The sequence below is a fragment of the Linepithema humile genome, chromosome 5 (genome assembly GCF_040581485.1).
Source record: "Linepithema humile isolate Giens D197 chromosome 5, Lhum_UNIL_v1.0, whole genome shotgun sequence".
Taxonomy (NCBI): Eukaryota; Metazoa; Arthropoda; class Insecta; order Hymenoptera; family Formicidae; genus Linepithema; species Linepithema humile.
In genome coordinates, this window is record NC_090132.1 from 24,913,730 (window position 1) to 24,937,713 (window position 23,984).

At 40.6% G+C, this 23,984-nt stretch overlaps 1 protein-coding gene and 1 long non-coding RNA gene across 12 annotated transcripts in view; one reads left to right on the plus strand and one right to left on the minus strand.

The window, feature by feature from the left end:
* Window positions 1–20,059, plus strand: part of LOC105675151 (uncharacterized) — a 58,938-nt gene extending 38,879 nt beyond the window's left edge. Inside the window, exons 4-7 of the long non-coding RNA XR_001101229.2 lie at window positions 14,468–14,885; window positions 17,204–17,269; window positions 17,374–17,510; window positions 17,652–20,059. This is a non-coding gene — a long non-coding RNA (uncharacterized lncRNA). The remainder of the gene's footprint in view (window positions 1–14,467; window positions 14,886–17,203; window positions 17,270–17,373; window positions 17,511–17,651) is intronic.
* LOC105675150 (cysteine-rich motor neuron 1 protein) overlaps window positions 1–23,984 on the minus strand; it is a 255,196-nt gene that overhangs the window by 226,791 nt on the left and 4,421 nt on the right. For all 11 annotated transcript variants that reach the window (XM_067354884.1, XM_067354883.1, XM_012372062.2 and 8 more), the window contains exon 3: window positions 18,987–19,129. In XM_067354884.1, coding sequence (XP_067210985.1) covers window positions 18,987–19,129 — 143 coding nt within the window. The remainder of the gene's footprint in view (window positions 1–18,986; window positions 19,130–23,984) is intronic.

Genomic DNA, 23,984 nt, shown 5'->3' on the forward strand with positions numbered 1-23,984 from the left:
AGCAAACCACATAACATTTTTGCTATTAATTGCAAACTGCAGAAACTAAAAACAATTAAATATGCGGACGCTGCTTTCCCTGCAACATGGGACGGCAATGTAAAAAGGGTCAGGTATTTCAGTAAAAATACGTAGTTACAATTATTGAGCATACGCGATGCCCGCGCGAGAGATAATAAAATTTTTTAATTAATATTTCCTAATAAAGAAGCAACCGTGTCTCACGCGCTGCAACGCGTTCCTCAGCTTTTCGAGAGAACGTGAGATTCTATTATTAGTTCCGGCACAAGGATTGCTCGTCTCGTCATTGAACCAGGAGGGCTTAATTCGAGGCAGGAAAATCCCTCGCGCGCTCCACCTAAGCAATATATATTTTATACATCGCGTACGTATACGCCGCTTGCCTGCAGGATGTAAAGCGAATCCTTGGCTTAAGCAGTACATGCCGCGGTACGTGCGAGCCCGCGACGCATTTATAGACTTTCCAGCAGCTTGCCTGTCGCGCACCGTTTCCACGGAACACGACGTAATGCACCGGTGGTAACAGTGGCCCGGTATTTCGCGGTTGCAACGGCAAAATAAACCAGCAGGAGCTTCCTTTGCCTCTGTTTTATATCCCACGACACTTTTATCTCGCGCTACGTACGTCAAGAACGTGACTATTTAACTTAACGGCAACGCGCATTACGAGACACTCGTATGTCGCCCACTCTGTTGTGCGCGCGAGATTTTTACCGATTAAAGAGTTGCGGTTGTCAGTTTCGCGTTTTGAGCTCGGAACAACAATAATCGGCGCTACCTTTACTCTCCGGAGCGATGTAAAATTTTATGACCGCGGCAATCCAAACATTTATCTGAATTTTTAATTAAAATAAAATTGCGCGAAGAGTAAAATTGTGCAAATAATAAAATTACATAATATATTGAGAATTCAATTAACAACATAAAACTCGATCATCGCGAATTATGACTACTTTCAATACTCTCACTGCCATTATCAAAACTTGACAAAACTAATTTATATCGTTGGTAACAAAAAATCATGGCTCATCATGACGCTACATCGCCCATTTCACGATACATCAACTTGTTCCGCGAATACATTATTCTCGCACAGTGCCGGGAAGTTGTTGCACGCTTCCGAATTTATGCGCTCTCCCGTCGGGCCAATTTTTCAATCCGCGGTGCCGCGCGCCTTATCGCCCGGCGCACGGCCGCCGCAATCCAGCTCCTCCGACTTATTTACCCCCGGTGCGCAATCGCGGGAAGAACATTTCCTTACATCACGCGACAGCGACGGCGGTGGTTATTTACTACGCGACTCGTTTGTAGACTCTCCGAGATGCGCGACGGGACGACGTACAATGATAATGAGCTTCGACGAGAAGATCGGGCGCAGAGCGGCTCTACCGCCGATGCGGTGGTCCCGCAGCGCGAAATAAGGGCGCTCGCGCCTCTTCTTCCGTCCGGAAACGCCGTTCGATCGCGCGCACCGATTTCCGTCTAGCGGGTGGTATATCGAGTCTCTACAGTCCAGTGTGTGTTACTGCGTGCACGAGAAACCGTACGGTGATCTATAGAGCTTGTGCAAGTGTGCGCGCGCTCGCACACACCTGTAAGCCGTTAGTGACGCCACGGAGGAAACGCTGCGGCGTCTCGCTCACGTTGCCTCTACAACACCTACCTACCTATCCGGCGTAGTTGTCGAGATTTGTTGCTTGACATTGAGAAAGTGGCGTTCGCGGCTGGTAACAGTGTATGTATATAACCGCCTGCCAATGCGCCGGGTCGACAGCTCGCGCGGCAACAATCGCCCACCGGGAAGTATGCAGTCCGCAGTGTGTAACCTACGCGGCCTCCACCTTCGCCGGGACTCGATCACGCCCAAGTCACGTACTCGGGTTAATCCCGACTACGGTGGGCTTTAAGCGGAGCGATTTAAGATGCTATCGCGGCGCAAAGAAGCGGAACCTTATGCAAATATCTCGAAATACTTCCGCTGGAAAAAGCGCCCGCCCGCACCTCGCCCCGCTCTCTCTCTCTCTCTCTCTCGCCGAATTCATCGATGTGCGCGGGGAGTCTATTTTTCTACGGCGAAAGTTCGAACGATGAAGTCGAGCGAGAGGAAACTGTGGATATTCGAAAGACGAAAAAGTATCGCTCGCCAGCGCGTGACCGTCATTTCACGTCTATACACTTTTCTTTCGCGCAGCTAAGTATACTACATCTGACGAGAAACGTGTCAAGTCCATGCGATCCATGAAACTAATACGACTGATATTGTATCTCTATATGATACCGGCTTTTATATAAAGAACTAACATCGCTCGGCGGAAGCTACTTCTATACTATTTTAATTATTATTACGTATTCCTCCTTAAACATATTCTTTGTTCCGGAATCGACTCTCTCTCTCTCTTTCTCTTTCTCTCTCTCTCTTTATTTGATTTTTGAAATAAGCTCATTCACTCGCGGAAGTGTAATCGGCCGACAGATCCGACCACCATCCGTTTTCGTCTACGAAGCCTCGCGAATTTTATTGCTCCATCCCGCAGAAATCGAATATCCGGCGTGCACTCGCAACGAATCGCGAACCGAAGTACGTTAACGAGAGTTTACGGCCGTTTCCGTGTAGTTAATTAAACCGGGCATTAATATCGTTTGCCGACCGAAGCGGTCCGTCTTCAACCGCGACTGGAAGAATTCCGTCGTTCATCTTACATCCCGCAAGCACGCTGGAAATTGGCTCCACTTAATTTGGCAGTGCGAATAAAATTCTGTAGATTTGCGTCGGAGCGATACGCTAACTGTAGTTAATGGTTTTTCTTTTCTTTCTTTCAGCTTTTTTGCCTCTTGTTTTATTCTCTTTTTCAGAAAACGCAGAATCTCTTGACTCTATGTTTCCGTAATTATGCGGACAAACGCACAGAAATGGATCTATGTTTACTTCTAAAATTTATTTTACTCGCAATTATTTAAACATCTTGCTTAATACTTGGTCAAAATATTTAATATAATAAAAAATTTGTTTTATAAGCATTGAAATATTTATATATACGTATACATATATATATATATATATATATATATATATATATATATATATATATATGATTCATTAAGCGAAATAATAGTACAAATTAGCAAATATGAAACTCGAACTGTTGGCCTTCATTATTTCGAGACAACATAAAATTATTTCGAAATAACATAAAATATTTTGAACTCTTTCTTCTCTTTTTATAGCATTATAAAACATAAAACGCCAAACACGAAAATCCTATTCATTATGAGAATTTTATGTGTGCACGTTATTAAATTTAATTTATATGAAAATTACAGGTACTTAATTGATTCTCGCCGTACGCGGCACATAGGTTTTTAGCACAGGCCTCCCACCACTCGCCGTTCAATTTGCATGCTCTGGTTAATTAATTAATGCATCTCCCCGTGAGCCGTAACAAACCCTCGCCAATTGTGGAAGCGACGATAAACACCGGGAGTATCGCGGTACACGCCGAACCGATTTACTGCAAGCCATCGCTTTGTTTATGAATATTTCAGCAAAGCACACTGCCGGATACCGCAAATGTGTGTGATCTATCTCCTACTACGACCAATTCAATATTGCACTACCGCAAGGCCAGCAAACACAAGATCTGCGACGACGCGCCACAATTCCATCCTAAATCAAAACAAGTCTCGCTGTTTTATTTTTTCTCTTGTAGTATTGAAAAATTCATAAATTATAATTGTATTTCTTGGTCAGGTATTTTCTGTTTACACATCGAGTTTATTTCCACTTGGTTCAATTTTAATTTAAAACCATTTTTTATTTTCATCGTAAAAAATTCTTTTCATTTCCAACGGGGAATAATACGGAAAATAAACTATCCCAAAAGCTACCTCTTTATATCAAGATGATTAGTTTGAATAAAACTGTAATGTTTTTGCCTTAGGAGGGCTTGTATTGCGCTGCATAAAATACATACCCGAGAACATACTTGCGTTCTTGTATCGTGAACCGACATGAACATCATCCGTTCCATTCGAACATCATCCGTTTTGCGTATAGCAGTGCGCACCGGGATTTTTTCTCGCGAATCTACTTCGAGATGGAAGATAGCATGATTACGATAGAGCAATGCGCGTAAAAGCGACCGAGAGTGCGGCTTTTCCCTTGCACATGACAATTACCGTTAGATGTATAAAGAAAAAAAGAGAAAAGAGAGTCTCGGTATAAAAGCACAGAGGCGCAATGGCTCGAAGAGAGGGAGCGAGAAAGAGAGAGAGAGAGAGAGAGAGAGAGAGAACGAGAGAGAGAGAGAACAGCTAGACGTTTGTGCTTTACGAATTACGTGCGCGTATACGCGAATATATATTCGTGAATACTGGCGCGTTTATTACACAGCAGCCCCGGCGGGGCCGACCGTTTCTTTAGCGCAAAGTTGGTATTTACTCGTTATGAGCCGCGTCGGTTTTTAGGTCAACATCTTTTGTCGGTGCAACAACCCGTCTCGATTACTCGCGGAAACTCCGGCGGTCCTTGTCTGCCTTTTCTCGAGTTCGATGTTTCCCGATACTTCGATTGGTCGTACGTGTATTAATAGCGACGAGTATCGAGAACCTTACCACATAATGCTTTAATATGCGAAATAATTCGTTTAATAAATTCGGTGATTCGCCACATTTTCAATAAAATAACACGTTAATTAGTTTACCTCACAGGCAAACATTTCGCAAAGTTCAAAGTGAATCATGAAAATTGTTAACGAAAACTGCTAATAATTTCTGTGCAATGTGATATGCAAGAAATATAATTTTTCACATATCTCAATGCAATTAACGTAATTAACGAGTAAAAAAAGTTAACAAGTAAAACAGTTCTGCAAAATTATTTATCAAAAAGCGAATATTTATTATCGAAATTGAAATCAGCTCGTTTTTCAGTGATGTCTTACAAAAGCTTCATCTCAAACAAAATAGCTCATTTCTCTACATAATCAGTACATTTTTCAACATATTTTTTTTTTTTTTTTTTTAGTATGACAGTTTTCTATTATATGAAAAAATCTTTTGGTTGAGAAATTACCCAGTTATGTACTGCAGACCTGACGCCATCGGATTATCATGTATTCAGATCAAAAGATCGAAAAGAATGTGATAAGACATTTTTCTATGATTTTCGATGACAAGCTTAAAGCTGCGGTGCACAATTGAGTAATTTCCCAACCAAAAGATTTTTTTTTTCAAGGAATTAAAAAACTGTCAGACTGCTGTCGGAAAAGTATATTGAAAAACACGATAATTGTGTGGAAAAGTAAGCTATTATTCAAATTTTATATAATAGGAGATTATTTCTTAATAACGAATCACAATAACTTCTTTACCCACCCTCCATATGCTACAATTACGAATAAAGTCGCAACGTGGATATTTTGTTTGTCTTGCGTCTTTCACACTAACGCGCACGGAGCTCTTTTAGTTCCCTCTTACATGGCATTAGACGATTAAGCTCACTCTCTCAGAAGTTCCATATTACCGAGTCTCGTGACGTCACGCCATTAGGCCCCTCGGCCGTGATCAGTTCCACGCGAGATACAATTTAATGGGAAAAGTTGAGGATTTGCGCGCTGCCCGCCGCGCTGTCCGGAACGCGATCGCCGTCGTCCGACGTCTCTTCACGCCGCGAAAGGGGTGGTCTTGCGTGACGCAATCTGTACATCGAGTAAAATCAAGTTTACTTCTCGCAATCCCATTTATCGTCCGAAAATAAAATTCCTGTTCTTTAATTCCTCGCGCGCCCACCGTTACACAATCGAGGAATTGAATGTCCGCGTCATCTCGCGCTCGACTTTTTACGATCCACCGGATTTACAAGCTTTCTCTTCCGCACGACTCTCGTAAAAGGTCTTCAGGCGATGATTCCGGTTGAGAATCATCTTAATTAATGACGATCTCACGACGGCGCTAATAAGATTTTCACGGCGATAGCCCGAGGCTCGTTTCGTCCCGTTTCTCATCTCCGGCCGGATTGGCAATTTTAATATTAGCCGCTGCACCTGCAGCCACGTAATCGCGCGTGATTGACACGATCGTGATTTTAGTTTCCACGAGCGTCGTAAAAAAAGAACTGAGCTGAAGGAGGAATTAGAGAGGATCGCTTCTGACGTGAACTAAAATCTGTGACGTATCGTTTTTTTCTTTATCGAGAGGCGAGGCTTTTGCTCCATTTTATCAGGGATATTTTTATATGAATGCATGCGGCATATATACATATAGTAACATGAGAATGTTTCCGAACGGGACTAAATAAGCATCCTGCGTTGTGCTGATATACGCCATATCACCAGATAAATTCACCAGATAAATTCACCAGATAATAAAACCAAAATAATGGTTATGGCGCATTGATTGTGATTTTGGATGTCATCGCGCAATACTATTTGAAAGAACGTTGTTTTAAGACCTTACATGTAATACGTTATTGTTATTTTAATACTTATATAAAATTTGTGAAATTATCAGTATAAATATTCTTGAAAATATCTCATTATTATAAAAAATATAATGATTATAAATTATATTTTCTTGTGCAAAAAACGTATTTTTACAAGAATAGATTTATTTTTTATTGTAAAATAAAGCAACTATTACATATTATATGCGGCTTCTGTATGTAGGACGAAATTACTTTTTTCTATTTTTAAAAAATATTTTTTAAAATATTCATATTTAACCAATGTTTAAAAAGCTAATACAACAAAGCACTACGTTACAACAATAATTTATATTTTTAACGTGAAATTAATTCTTCCAATTATTTTTCACGCAAATTGCGAAAAATAACCAAATAAATATATAAATATATAAAAAACATTATTATAAACTGCACTGAGCTAAAAATATTTATAAAAGCGGAAAATGCGCAAGTATTAACTTTTGTCGTATCATGCGGATAAAAGCGCGCGTAAAGAGAAGAAATGCGACTGCTCGAACTTTTACGCACGTTTCTCCTAGCTCATCCTAGCGATTTGCATTAGGACCATTTAACGTCTAAGTAAAAGTTGGCGCATTTTCCCGCCCAGAGTAATCCACTTCACTGAATCTGCATGCGGAGAACGTTAACAACCACCGAGCTGGAAAATACTGCGGCGCAACGTAAATATTGCAATGCACCATGACTCTCGCATAATATGTGCTACTAATTTATTATGCTAGTCCGTTGTTTGCGGTGCAAGAGTTTGCTTTTGAGAACCGACGACACTTATAAATCGACATGCTCTCTCGTTGGTTAATCATTACCGATATCACCTCGCCGCTCGGTAAACGCCGTGCACGTATACGCCGTTATGTACGTGTACGCCGGATACGTGTGGCTCGCCGAGATAGCGTGGCCGCGTCGATATTTCACGGCAAAACCACCCGGCCGTACATAATTTCATTTTTAATCCGCGAGATTATGGTGAAAGAGGCACGAACTGCCGTTTATTTCCTATGCGTAACTTGCGCCTATAAAATACACACTCTTGTCTGAACCGTAAAAGTTTAAATTAAGTTCGCGCGATTAATTCTTGACGGTTACACCACGGTGAAAATCATAGGAAATGCATTGAACATCAGGTGCAAAAGGGACGGTGTAATGCGTTGGATAAAAGAATTCTCGTTTCGCAGATACTGTTAGGTACAAATTTGTATGCAGAAAACACCTCCATATGCATGATATTGTAAAAAATTCAAAATAACGCGTTATGTGTAAATGACTACTGACCTATGCCAATCTAACTTCCACCTTGGCAACGTGAAATGAAAAATTCCTCTCACGGAAGTATTACATGTTTTCTCAATATCAGTGACACGAAAGACAAAGCGGGATTACATTATTCGATAATGAATTATGTTAAAAAAAAAAGCCAGTGATACATATATTAGAAAAAAAATTAGAAAGAGATTTCTTCGAGCGAACGAAGGGCCCCGTTATTCACAACTTTTGTATGTAACAACAACAATATTACCGAAAGTTAATATTCCTCGAGTGCAATATAATAGTGAGATTAAAAGTGATTTTAATGTCGAAGGTATTGAAGTGACTCGGTTTTTCTCCGATGCTTCTATTATGCTCCTTGATGTATTATATCACGTAAGTCGGTAAGCCTGATAGTAACTGCCTGGTAGAAACTTTAAAGCACTTTTCTACGCTAAGGTGGAAAGTGTAAAAAGGTAGCGGCGCGGAGGAGAACAACGCTGATTCGCTTTAATCGTCGCACTTTAACGGGCCGAGTATTATTAAGCTTGCGCATTGCAGGCAATTGGATTACACAATATTGAGTATTCGAAACAAAGTTATACAATGAGTAGTGATTTTCTCAATTTTATCAAAGCACTCTGGAAATTGCAATTTGTATAACTATAATGTTCGCGAGATACGCTGATGGAAAGCGAAAAAAAGAGCATCTCGTAGGCGTCAGAATCTCTGCGATCGTGATTCTCTTAATCGAATCTCAGTTCCGTGGCGTGACGCGTGACGCCTACAAAGTGACGATGTTTTTTTTTTCGCTGTCCGCTAATGTATCTCATCGATGTATAATATATTTTGGAAGCATTTTGTAGGAAAGTGAAGACAATATTGAAAAAAATTGACTTGCAGGAAACTTGTGGCAATTTTCCTGCAGTGAGTAAAGGGGAATTCAATCAAACGCAAATTTGCCGGCGCAATAAAGTACACGTCGCGCCGATCGCCGTATTTGTCACGACCACCGCACGGAAGGATGTGAAACAGATCGCGACATTTACCGCGATGTTGACTCCCGCGAATTTACATGCTTGGTGCACCAAGCGAAAACCAATAATGACCATGGTTAGCGACTTCAAGATAGGGTGCCTTGCCACCACCATCCACCATTCAACCCCAAGAAGGCAATAACGTCATTATGAGGAGGCGGGCGAGGAAATGGTCCGTAAATGTTCAGATACCTTCGCCGTTCACGCTACCGCCCTACCGCCGCCGTCTCTTTCTTTCTCCCCCCCGTGTCGCTCTTATATCCCGACAACAGCATCGTGGAAGCTGCCTCGTCTCGTTTCAATGGATCCCCCCTCGCGCAGCTTCGTAAGATAATGATTGCTTCCCCTCGCCGCTTGTCGGCCGAACGAACTCCCTGGCCCTTCCGTCACGATGTTCAGGAAATTGTTCGGTGGATAATGTTTCGCTTCTTATCGACCAGTAGGGTTTCTCTAAAAAGACGTCAATTCCCTCTTTCCCTACCCCTTTTCGAAAAGGAAACCTATTCCTTCGACGACGTATCGATGTAATCCGGGATTTCACCAAGATTCGCGTAGATTCAAAACCGAACGGAATACTGCTGCTCGGCAGCGAATGGTTTTCTAAAGAATTTTTAAAGGGACTCAGCGGGAGGGGAGTGTAGTCAGAAAGTGGAAATGGGGAAGTGTCCCCTTCTGATCTGCGCAATATGTAACTTGATGAAATTTACAAATACGCCTGAAATTATTCCGCGGAACCTGGCGGGCTCGAAGCTTAAGTCTCATCATTTTTCACATAAATTCGCCCTCGGTTTCGCCCGACGTGGCGCATAAATCGCAAGAAAGCTCTTTTGATGATGCCCTTTTTGCGGCGAAGCTTCCTTCATTTGACGCGGCGAAACGTCACGAGTGTGGCGTCGTACATTGTGTTACGGCGAATCGCCATTTGCATAAAACGTCACATCGCGCGCACACACATCTTTCTTCAGCAAATTCCTCCTTCCTGTCCACGCTGTGAAAAAGTTACACGTGCTGAGGTAATGCGGCGGCAATTTATTTACATAAACGTCGTGTCGCGTGTAAATATTTTATTAGCAGTCAGCTTACCCGTATTCTAAAATTTTCGCGAGAGCACCACTCTTTTCGAATTATCAACAGGCGCTATAAATATTCCGGCGATAAATGCCGATGATGGAGGCGGCTGTTAGCGCGACGATATAAATGCCACTCGAAACTGCTCTCTCTTTTTTTTCTCTCTTTTTTTTATTTTCACCCCAGAATTCGCGACTGGCGATTTAAGTTAACGCGCGAAATTTTCGTCCGCGGCGAGTATTGTTTTAACCGCAATTAAAATAAATTGCGCTTTAATTGAGACGCATGTTGTATAAATCGACGCAATAAACGTTTGTATCAGGAACGGACGCTGACGTGCCAAACGTGCAGCGAACTAATATCGGGCAATCTATAAGCATAAGCGGATGTAGCTGGCGTGCTCTGCACACAGAGATAAAGATAAAGCCGACAGGAACAGAATACACGTGCGATTCGATGAATAAAAGGAATATGAGGAAAACGAAAAAAGATAATAATTAAATATTAGATCGTGTTCTAAATTGAAACATCAAAATGTGATTAAAAATTATCTATTTGCTTTTATAGATGTATTTATATTTAAACTGATAAATTTTTCATTTTTTTATGTAAAGCATTTCAATGATTAATTTTGTAAATAAAATAAAAAATATGCTATTGATTTGATTCGTTCATAAATCAAGCTTTTTTATCTTTCACTTGTTTTCATGCTATATATAAAATAATGAGAAAACAAAAGAAAAAGGTGAAAACAAGAGGAAATGTCAGAAAAAAAATGCATTTTGCAGATAAAAGTCCGATTACATTGATTAATTTCGCAATGCTATAAAGCAATATTCCGCAAATCGCATTTGTAATGAAAATTATAAAATTATGCTCAATATATGTATTCTATTCATCGAGTCGATATTGTCAACGTCAATACGTAAATTTTGACATTCACGTGGCATTTTGTTGACTGTTCTTGCGGAAAATATGCCGCAATAATTTTGTTCGTGTGGAATGTCAAACGACGCGCTAGGCACATTGTGTAGTGGGTGTGTTCGACACGCATATATGCAAGTCAAATAACCTATTTCTGCGCCATGATAATTATGAAATACATATTAAATGACATGCCTCCATTCGAGGGCATTGCGTTTAATTTCTTCGTGTGCATTCACACATGAAACAGCCGGTAATTTATTAACTACCGACAGAGTCAAATTTTCCGTAAAACACCATACGCCAAAATGAAAATAAATGAATTATATTCGCAAACAATTCGCGGAAAATAGAATTTCCGTTCTCTGTTGCGCGCGCGACGAACGTATCGCATCGCAAAATTCACCGAAAACATTAACGGAGATCCTCTCAAAGTCCCGTCAAACTTCAACGCACACGTGACGAACGCATTATCGGCAAAACCGTCGTCTCAACACAAAATCACCCGTCTCTCTTCTCAACCCCGTTTCAGCGGTAGCGCGAAATTTCTTTAAGCACCGAAAACTCCCTCGCGCGTGCGACATCGGCGCGACGTTGAAGGCGAGGAAGAGATGTCGGGAGTTAAGATGTTCGCGCTCTCGGCGTACCTGACGCATGCAACGACGCTGTAGCTTCCGATATATGAGGGAGAGAATATTTTTGAGTACTCCGCGCCGCTGCCTCGGCAGAGATGCGGCGCAAATACGAAGGGGGGGGGGGGGGCTAAACTAATTTGTACCCTACCAACTCGCCACGTTCGAGCAACGATATTCCATGAATACTGAGCGCCCTGGTTCCTAACGTTGAGTAGCAGGCGTGCATATGCATCGGCTTGAGTTGAGTCGGCAGGTACGCGACAGTGTGTATCTGTGTGTGCCGGCGCGCGCGCGCGTGCAACTCTTTTCTTAAATGCGCCAGACCGCTCTCTGAGATAAGATGCGCTTAGATCGGCACGAATTGATTAAAAATTTTTCCAAGAGGTTCTATCAACTCTCTAGCGAATTCACAATCAACGATCTCGAACGGGTAATAGTAAGATCGCGTTTTTGCCGTGGAAAAGTAGCGCATTAGGCCGAGATTACTCTTTTTTAATTTTCCTTTCGCGTTTTATACCGTTTTTGCCTCTGAAATCCGCGTTTTAATGAAATTGATATGACTACACTATAAACTTGTATTTCAATATGTATTTCATGTTTGTTGCTTGATATTACTTGGCGAGATATTCGATGCTTATGTGTGTAAAAATAATTTTACATTACGATGATGATAGCGCGGTAATAGCCTCGCGTACTTCAAGCCACGCGTAATGGGAAAAAATATTGTAAATGTTGTATATAGGCTATCCGTGTTAAGCTCATTCCGGTATAAAAGAAAATATTTTCCCGTCCATAAAGCCGCGAATGCTCCAGCCGTGAAAACTGCGCTTTGTGACCTATAAAAATCCGCCAGAGCAGACTTGACTTTATCATACGCAACGTTACTCATGTACTGAGCGCGAGTACTAAACGCGGTATCGTCAGAAATTTACAAAAAGGGGTATAAAAATTTCACGAAGTATTACGTTAGATGGACGTCGGATATTCCGTTACGCCTTCTATACGGACGCGATTGTACGATCGGTCGATTTGTATTCGAAGTCAATATATTTCCATCGAAATCACGTAATCGACCTTTACGCCCACGATACTTTATTTCACGTTATCGGAATCGAAAAAGTCACTTCGTGATTTATCACAAAAATATAATGTCCAAATAATATATACAGGACATTGCCGAGTCTATTCCTATACGAAAAATCTGACAAGGGATCGACTAGGGTACATCAATCGATTACTCTCTCTCTCTCTCTCTCTCTCTCTCTTCCTCCTCCTGCCCTCTCTCGCTCTTCTTCTTCTTCTCTCCTTATCCAGGGAGTGGAGTTTTTCGTATCTGCGTATATAGGGGTTATCCGCCTAAATGCGCACGTCGTCGATGCACGAAGGAATCGATCACTACAGTTGCGACGACCGACGGCGGGCAAACCGTCGCTGTAAAACCGTGTTAGCCCGGCGACAGTTTGGTGACCCGATTGATTGACGTTCGTTTTTGAAATTTCGTGGCCCGGTTGATTCGCCGATTGCACGTGCATACAACACACGCGGGTGGAACATGCCGGTGATAACGCTTTTTTTCACGCTACTCGGTTCGGCGCATCGGGTGTATGTAACGAGTTGCGCGCCCGAATCAACTGCGCTTCTTCAGCCGTATTTCAATACGTAATCGCGCAAGGCATGTAACAAAGTTATTCCGTCCCACATTCCGTCCGTTGCTTAGGATGCGGGCTCTATTTCTTTTTTTTTTTTCTTACTACGGAGAGCGATTCAATTTGTTGAAGCATTTTGTTATTTATTTAGTTGCAATCAACTACATTGCAATTTGTTATAAGAATTTCAGCTCGAAATTGATCAAAGAAACTGCAGATAGGAGGAAAGTTGGGAACACCTTGTAGATGGGGAGATCAGAGAATTTACCTCGTTATCATTTACGTTATGAATATCAATGTTGTTCTCGTTGCCGAGTTAATACGGATTATATTGCTCATGTTGTACAAACAAACGGATTTTGCGCATGTGAGGGATTCGAAGATATTATCGTAAATCGCATAGATAGATGGAAATATGATTCAAAAATAATGTGCAGCGAGATACTTCATCTCTAATACACATAATTGCGAAACGGTCATATAATTATTAAATTGAAATATAAAAATCCGCGTTTCTTATCGCATCTGTCATCGCGCAAAGATGTATCTTGCATTAATGATGCGAGCAGTAAGAAAACTCGATGCATTTTCCAAATTTAATCTAAAAAAAAATTATCCACTATTGACCTTTAATTTTCGACGTAGCTTATTTAGTATTAATTAAACTCTGAGTCGCGTACGCGGAAGAAAATCAAACACAATTACTCTGAAAGCAAAGGCTCGTATCTGTTTTTGCGTTATTATCATTTGCAAATAGCGCGCCGGTAGGATTATGAGCAACTCTTGTCGTCTAAAAACCACCGGCCAATGAATAAGCGATAAGGCAAACAACGGAGCGTCATATAAATGCAGATTTCATAGATGAATATCCGCATAACAGATTGTAAATGAAAATGCGCGGTTCATCCAGGTCATCGTTTTCACCTGCCATTTATTCTACGAAGTCTGGAGCAATTTCCAAACGAACGAAAACCATTCTGCCGGCTGTTACCGCCGCGACTTAAGCCGATTTCGCTGCATGCGCGAACTCGGCTGGCAAGACCCGGCCGAGTCTAATCCATTTCCCCGCGGCGCGAAATCACGGAGAAGCGCGGGAGCGAAATCGAAAGCAATTTCATTTTCCAAAGACACGTACACGGGTTCGTCCTTAAAACCAGTCCCTACAGTTAGCGTTCGCAACGTGCATAAAATTTGAGTGCGAAAGCATGTCCTATTCGCGGGAGACGTCAAATAAGAATATCCAGAGGGTTTCAACGCAATCTCTCTCCTTTTTTTCAGTTGAAAAACTTTGACCTCGTTCACCGTGTGATCTCGGCAATTAACGCGGAGTAACAGACAAGTTACAATATTGTAATAGATTCAAGTAGAAGCTCCCGTTCGGAGTTTACACTGCTAATTTTGTTATTTTTTCAGGATTCATTATCTTTTCTTCTTTAAGACGGGAGCGGGATTAATAATAAAAGTAAGGTGCTGAAATATAACGCAAATTGAAAAGCTTTTCACCAAGGAGCAGCGGAAGCAGCGAGTATCTTATACAGAAGCACACGGAGAATCGAATCGGTTTAACTCAATTACCGTCTGCTTTAAGATAATAATGAGAAGATAATGCGCGAGAAGCAGTTATTATTGAAGCGTTCCAAATTGCCGGTGTTGAAGTTCGCCGGCAGTGTCGAGTTGGAGATAGTTTCGAGTTTAAGTTCCACGACAAACGACCTTTACTGCCTTTCTGCACATGAAATAGGGAGAGATGCTTTGAGACAGGAGCACGGGCCAGCTAATTTTACAGTACTCTGCGAACAGCCATAAACTACTTGCAACGACGTCACTCGCGGTATGTATTGATTGCTATATGAAAGTGAACAGTAATTAGATCCACGAGGCCCAGCGATATTATCTCTTTGAGATTATTTTCGAAATTTAATTAATGGCACGCGAGTGAGCGAAGGAAGATATGCGCATATGTCATCTGCTCTGTCAAGATAAATGTACTTGAACAGATAAAGTACGACGCGTCTATCGTCGTTGAAAATAATTATTGCACGATAATATTGTGCGCGCGCGAAGGTTTCCAACTTGACAGAATCGTGACACGAGGCTTCTCAAAATGTATCTGTTTTAAAATGATTTAAACCGACGCCTGGATACCTTTTATGTGGCATTCGTTCACATAACAATACTACATCAAAGTGAAGGCGTCAAACAAACGTAATTAATTCGCAGCGATATATCGTAACACTCGATGCAAATACTGAATGTGAAGTATCATAAATGTCGGGTATATCGCTCTCGAAACAAGTGCATCCATTTTCGCGTGTCTGGTCCGTCATTGAAGTGTAAACGCTGCGAAATGAATTACCTCCGCGTCTGCCTCCACGAGCGAACGGCGAAACAAAAGCCTCATCGCTTGATGCAAAAACGCGTTTAAACGCGACGTGGCGCAGCGCGGCGCGCTGGTTTGGAATTTTGGAAATCGAGACGAACCATGCAAATTTCCAAGTCAAATCTTCCATTAAACAGCTGTGCTTGTTTCCATGTTGGTTTATAAATCTAGGCGCGTCGTCGTATTTCGGTTCGACACGTATAGAACCGACGTGGGCAACGCGAGATCGAGCAAAGCGTATCACGTGAAAGTGATATCCCGCCCACGCGCGTTGTTAATGCAAGCCAAATATTGACGATTTCGTATTTCGATCGGCTGGTTGTCAGTTTAAAGGATCGCCAACGCGCGTCCCGGTTGAGCGAAAATTCGTATGATCGTTGCACGCGATCAAATTGGCACGTCGCCATCGGATAAACCGGCACTCGACGGCTCTGTTAATAAAATCCGAAATTGTAAACGCGTCAGTATTCCTTTTTCAGCTTCTCCCGTTTCTGACGATTGTCACATTGTTCGGGAATGACGTAATAGATTGGAATATGTTTCACGGATTATGGAAATTGTGATCGGCAATGTAAAAGCTGTGGCATTTATATTTAGACATTTCAGGCAGCTGAAATATTTATGTTATTCTAAAAGTGATTTTACTCAGAAGCGGAAAATCGAGACGCTATGATTGTAAATTCACGATATCAATTTCAATTTATAACTTACTATTAATATTGTTATTGTGTAGTAACATTATTATATTTTACTAAAATTATTATTATTGTTGTTATTGCATACATCATTATTATATACATAGAAATTGACATCGTCGCGAGTATTTATTTACATTAATTTATTTACAACACTATTTAATCAAATTGTCCAATAAAACTCAATATTTGAATCCTATGACGGTTAAATGGTTCTAAGGACCGAGTTATCGCATTGAAAAGTTCAGAGAAATGTTCAGTGCCTGGAACATTTTTTATACAAGTATTTTGCGGCTCTCAGTGGCCCTTAATTACTTCCTTTCCCAAGCAAAAGTCCCTGAAATCACCGCTTGACTAAAGTTTGGGAAATCCAAGTTATAACAAGTTCAAAAATCGCTCAATTAGATTCGCGAGCGGTGCGGGATCGTTCACTTTTAGATCTGCCGACACGATTCTGTTCAAAGCGTTAAGAACTTTCAAAAGGGGCCAAAGGACATCGAGCCGGCGGAAAAGGGGAAAGAAAAAGAGGAAGTGCGCGGATCCACGGTGAAACTGAATAAAGGTCACGTCTGGAGGACGCGCATCTGCGAATCGATTATTCAGTGAATCGGAAAATGAAAGCGCGAGCATCTTTTTTCGGAGTAATTATCGATAATACGCAAATCAGATCAAAGGATTTAAAGATCGCCCTACTCGAACTCGCGTCCAACGATAGGAGTTCTTTTTCAAATAATATCTATGAAAAGATTAAAATTTTTAGAGCAAGAAAGAGAGCAAAAAGCTTCTCTTCTAAAAGTATACAAGATATTTCAGAGTTACTGTCTACTCTTTAATACGCGCGGATAAAGGATTGTGCAAAGTTTTGCAAGTGAAATGAGTAGTTTTAATACTTGAATTTTTCATTCCCCCAACGATAGCGATGAGTAATAATGCATAGATCAAGGTGCATGGCTCTATCACTTTTAAAGTAGGAAGACAGAGATATGATGGCATGCAATATACCTTAATGTGTTTCGACCTGACTACTACGGCAAACCTTGCATTAAGGTTATTCACGTGGCTTATCTGTTTCAGGCGTGTAAACACGAAAGAAAACTAAACTGCCGCTACTCGCAGAACGCAGAAAATATCATAAAGGAGGTAAAGAAAATTTCAGCGACGAACGCAGTCGCAATTCAATCACAGAATATCATAATTGAACCATTCAGCTGTGAGTAACTTTTTTTTTTTTAACAAACCAACAGAGGAATTCTCGAAGCAACTTGTGCGCGTGTCGCGAGCATTCGGGTGAACTGACAATGAACCGGTATTCCACTTCGGGCAGAAACGGAGTTAATACTTGGCACGTACGAGGCGCGGGCGGAAAATTTCTAAGTGAAAAGTAATGTATTCACGCAAACATGACTTTGCCTAAACTAACTTTTCCATTTCGAGAGTCCCGTCCAAGTTCCAAGAACTACGAAGGCGCGATCCTTCTCCGCGTGACCTCGACCGCTGTGTAACATTTTTTTAATTCGAGCAGGCGGAGGAAGTCGCGCGGACATACAGAAGCGACATCGTCGATTTGAAGAGGATAGCATCTGCGTTGGTAATAAACCGACTACAATACGCGATGTACTCTAATATGTATATGTCGCGCGGAATATCACTCATACAACTGTCGCCTGTTTCATATAAATTATAAGCGTGGTTTGCGCGCCACGGAATATTAATACCGCGAAATTTCAAACTTTAGAATTTGCTTTGGATTGATATTACCGGGGAAATATAAATTATCAAGTTTAGGGAGCACGGCGACCGTTGAATAAACTGAATTTTTAATTATTTTAAAATAACTATATTGATTTTATCATTACGTCGCTCCAGATAACCAACGGCCTCGATTATCCCACATGACCTGACCTTGCCGCGTATCGGAAAAGATAAAGTGTATGGACGCGACAAAGGGAAACAATAAACAATATATGAGCCCAATATTACGGATTTCCATACGCTCAATTAATCATGTAAAATATACATGAATTTTCAACGTGTTTATCATCTCCCGATTATCGATTGCTAGATGCAAAATAACTGCGGTTTTAGTTGATCAATGCTGGCCGCGCAGTTAACGCGCGGCTTAAAATTGTGAAATAGTAACTGTGTAATCGTCATCCGTCATTCGTGATTAGTTCCCTCTCGCATCGAGCTGCCCAATTATCCCCGCGAATAGCGCGTAACACCGAGTTTAAACCGAAAGAGACGATGAAACAACGTTCGTAGTGTAATCACAGCGACGCGTATGTGTGCGAGAACGTTTTACACAGAGATTTATTGTCGATTTTGCGCTTATTAAATACGAACGGCACTACATTCTACTCCCGACGAAACAATCACCGCATTATTTCTGTACATTTAGCGCGAATATATATACAATATATACTGTGAGAAATATACGAGTAATCCTCGTTATTCCGGGAATTACAATAAAACCGGCATTATCGGCGCGAAAAGAATAAATATTTTGAATCGTGAAAACATAAATGTTTGAAATATATTCAGAATTAATGAAACATAATGAAATCAAGAATTATACGAATGTCACGTTTCAGTTTTCAGTTTTAATACAATGTAATTTTAATTAGAAAATTCTAAGTTTCTTCACTAGCGATTGATATTTCGCTGTAAATTTGCAACGAAGGTGATATCACCCTTGCATATCAAGGGTGTTTTTATTAGCATTTTTATGGGTGTTGTAACTGTATTTCGGGGAATTCGAAACAGCTCTCGACATAAGTGATTACATTTGATTTTCATGGGGCCCTTCGTATCGTTTAGAAATCTCAATTTAGATCAAAATGCCATTGTAAATACTCACTCGTGCAGACACCCTCGTCCATTTCTCGGCTGCGGGGTAGCAGATTCATGATTACACATTGCAGACCGACAGCGCAGCTCCCCGAAAAACCGAAGAGACCGCCGCAAGGCTCGCCCTCCACGCGCGCGCATACTTTGCAACACCTGCAAACACATAAAACTCGGTCAATCGTTTTATATATGTCTAGGAAAAATATAGCCATACCGAACACGCTCGATACACAAATCAAGTCAGTTTACGCGACAGGCAGCTTCAAGCTAATAAAATAACTCGAGCGGAAAGTTATAATTAGACCACTGCGTATATCATGCAGTTTTACGTCGCATAGTGAGATTATATATATCTTCGATGTTTAATATGTGTTTGGCGTATCTTCTATTGTTTAAAATATTAGAATGATTGAGAGAGAAAGTTTTTAATTAATTTTCGTCGTCGATTCAAACTCGTATTTTTCACATGTTGACGACAGAAAGGAGGTGAGTCGGTTCCTACGCGATATAAACAAATGTATTATTAGCACACACTGCTATTGTTGTTCGCCCCGGTGTTCATGTATTAGAGATACATATATTCAGCTCTTGCGCCTGAGAGCTGAATACCAGAATCACCGAGGCTCAATCTGTTATTTTTTTTATTCATGAAAAACGAGCAGCGGAAAATTGTTGCCGACGATATAAAACGTTGCGATAGACGAAACGAACAAGCAGCAGTATGTGCATTGCGGCGAACCAGTTCGCTTCGATTCGAATACGGCCATTTGTTTCCTCTTGTAAGAAATCCTGCGGGCGACAAGAGGATACAAACGCTTTAAAGATATAAAGCGCATCTTGTATAACAGCTTTATATCTTCCTTACGTTCGCGAGACAAAAAGGTAACGATTTTGTCTGTGCCTCTTTTCAAAAGCGGCTGGATACTGGCAGACAATAACGTAAGCCCATTAGTTCTCAAATGATGTTAGCCTATCATTACGTTCGTGAGAAAAGAAAAATTTTGCATAACAATTTTGTGTAGCAAGTACATAAAAACTGAAAATGGAATAAATTTTGTGTAAATATAAAAATCTCAAAATTTATATGTATTTTTTTTTACATTTTAATAATTCTTTTAATTATCAGTTTTATGTGTGAGCTCGAATCTATATTTTCGTTATTAAATTAACGTTCTTCAATATTTATCATAAATCGGAATTGCGACGATATAAAAATATATTTACAATTATCTTCAGTCAATATTGCATTGACTTCAGCAATATCTACAATCATTGAGGAGATACATTTGTCTCTGCAAGCTGGCTTTGCATTTCCGCGAAATATCACCGCGAGATTTACAATCCGATGTGTAAATCCTCGTGCAGGTGCGGTTATATTTGCATTTTTATCTCGGGGAAAAACTTGACTTGAATCGAGATGTAAGAAATTGAGGAGCTTCTACGTATTATGCAAGTGCATATCACTTTCGCGCGCAGCATGCTCAGCAGCTCGGGAGCATAGTCTTACGAAGTTCTGGTGGAAAAAAAGAACGGAAGGAATTTCAAGGCGCAGCCTGCGGTGCACCGCACGGAAAATAATCTCGCGGAAAATTGTCAACTGCAACCAGGAATTTTATTACGTTGTCTCGGCAGCGACGGCGGAGCGACGAGACGAGTCTTCTTCTCCTCTTCTACGTCCGCAGCCGCTTTCCGCAAAACAATCTACTCCTATGTGCCCTTCAGTCCTCCACATTTTTATATGACGCAAGAACGTAACTCATGAGAAAGAAAGTAATATATCCGGAGGGTCAAAAGATGATACATAGCGAAATATGATCATATTTTGTAACGTTATTATTGATATTAGAAAGAGATCATAAAGAATAATATTACAATAATACAATCGACGATATTATAAATTATATTAATTTCAATTGAAGGGAATTTTCCACGAAATTTTAATTTTAATTTTATTCAAGAAATTCGATAAATATGAAAAATATGGTTTACTGTATTTAAAAACACGCTCTGCTTATATTCCTCGTCATTAATTAATATCATTGTGCTCTTATAATGATAAATTAGAATAGATATGCTAGAAAAAGAGAATAATGTACTCAGTTAGTTATGCATTTGTCTTTGCATGCGGTAAAGAAGAAAAGCGTAGTTTGTTCCGACAGGCAATCCCTAATTCACATAACAGCGACGGTGGCCAGCAATGAGCCAGAGATTTCTTTAATATAAATAATAATAATTCTACATTATTGACTTGACAATCATTATATAAGATAACAGCTACCAAGCGGCCAAAATCTCAAAGTGAAAAGCGCTTTCACGCAAATAATACGTTGTCTCATATTTATAACAATGGCATACTGACAGTGAAACATATTGACCGTATTTACGTCGAGTTTTTAGCCGCCAGTGATCTACAATCATAATAAGCGTGTGTCTCGTGTCCATCATACATCACTAGTAGATATGTGACAGCAAACGTGTTGAATAGTATTCACTAATTCCTGCTAATACCTTAACATTGTATTTTAAAGTTCACCAGTGGTTCAACTTTCTGATCAGTTTATCGAGAGACGTATTTCGATATTCTCCATTATTTCCGCTAAATCTCAAAAGTAGCAATATCATTTTTCTCCGCGTATTTTATCCCGCAAGGATAATGGTATGCGTTATAATGAGAATTAAACGTAATAACGTGATTGTACAGCGTTAATTACATTCTTTCCAATGTGAAAGATTGTCAGTTACAAAATTTCAACACAGATATACACAAACCACACGTAAAGAATAAATCAAATAATCCAAGTGCAACAATGCAAAATATATATCACCCATTTACTGCCGTAAATGTTTCGGTTATATCGCATGGAAAAACGAAAAGTCTTTATAACAATGGATTGGAAGATAGCATGGAAGATAGCTATGGCTTCCTATGCGCCTGTTTTGCGTTGTTATTCGCTTAAAAGGGTAATGGCATAAAAACTGGCATAAAATGGTATTAAAATTCTAAACGTTATTATGATAAGTGAAAACTTTACTACAAAAACTGTGAAACACTGTGCGTGACAATTGTGACATGTACCTTTATAAAATATGAATAACAAGAATGCTCGTTAATTTTCAGAAAATAAAAAAGAGCTGAAGGATTAAAGTATTGTTATTCAACTCGTTGACAATATAAATGTAGATAATGTCTATAGCTGCTAAATATTTTCCGATAAATTCCTGATACACCGCTGAAGTTCCACTTCCTGTTATGTACACCGTCATTATTTCATGAAAAAAGGCGCAATAGCATGTCATCGATTTTCCCGAACATAAGTTTCTAATCGCGGAAACAATGTAGATCTACGAATTATTACAAAATACATCAGAGATTATTCGATATGTAAGATGAAAAAATGAATGTTTCTACAATAATTTACTAAAATCGTGGTGATGTAATTTTTTTCGACGCGAAGCGATAAAATTACATTCGACGAGATTCGCGATTACGCGACAGTACATTGAACTGGTTGAAACTATAATTGAGACGACGACACGGGAGATTCAGATTCCAAACAGTCTGAAACAGTATTTAACGTTACACCGAGAGTTTACGAGGAACGGGAGAAGTTTCATTGGAGTGCGTTACGCACAGACAACTATCGCGCAGATCGCAGATTGCGTCCGCAGAATCGCGCAGAGTACATATCTAGCGCGGTATCGCGATATTGATATCGCGTATACATAAACGAAATAATGCGGTATGCAGGAAGGCATAGAAATGTAACGCACGTAATATCGATGTCATCTTTAATGACAATTCACCGTCACGTCGCCGATATGATGCGCGGTATTGCCTGTTGCTGCAACGACACATCTCGTCGAGCCTCGGAAAATTTGCATAAAACGATACTCCCGCCGTACGGGAGAATTCGACGTATATAACTTTCCTCTTCGAACTATCTCGAAACTACCCGACTTTCGATAACACATCGAACGTTTGTTGGCGGCCGCAGCCAGCCTCTCTGAATCGCCGAGACTCCTGTAAGAACTTCCCGCCCAGGAAATTCCACAGCGCAATAAACGTTAGGTACACCTATTGAATTCGCAAAGGTCCTTCGGGAAAGATGCTATAACTGTCCGAGGCCACTTCGGAGAATTCCTTCTCTATTTCCCCGCACGCGCGTCGCTCCCTTTGAAATTCAGTTCCGACGTTTTCGAATCAGCATATTGTACGTATCGACGCGCGCGATTGTATTGTGTGTAGACTGAGATACCGAAGAAATATATGCGGGGCGAAATAATGCTTCGGCTACGCGGAGAGCGGTTGAAAAGCAGTATGCTCGGCGGACAAGCTTTTAGACTGCGTACGAAGATTTTCCATGGTCGCGTATGAATTTTACGAGGAATCCGCTTTCGCGATCCAGTATCGTACGAGTAAACCATCCGAAATATCACGAGGATTTGTCAATAATATTCCCCACCAGTGCCTATGTTTCACTCACGGCCGAAATTCCCGCTCGCGTCTCCCATTCAAGGATTTAATCTAACGCATAATTCACAGCCCGATCTCAATTCACAATTCTCAATCCGACGCGATTCTTATTCGATTCTCGCGCGGGCATCAATCTTTGTCTCGCACTTGAAAAGCAATTACGTTGAAATTGTTCATCTCACAAGTAACTTTCTCGATCGTTAAAGAGCCGCCCGGAGGAAGAAAGTGAAAAAGAAAAATCCCGATCTTACCGCACATTTCTAACGCCTCGAATGGCTGCGAGAGGCACCGCGGTTCTTCAAGAACCGTTTTCATCCGCCTACTACTTGCGAATACAAAAAAGAAAAGATGAAAGACTTTCTAATTGCGTATTATGTAATACGTCTGACCAAAGTGGCCGAGGTGTGTGAATCATCATAATTGTCTTGTAGGTGCGTCTAACAGATATCTAATCAAGATCGACCTACATGGATTTGTACAAAGATATTATCGCTTTTATGATACAACTCTTTTCGAAACTTCGAGTGTTTAGAA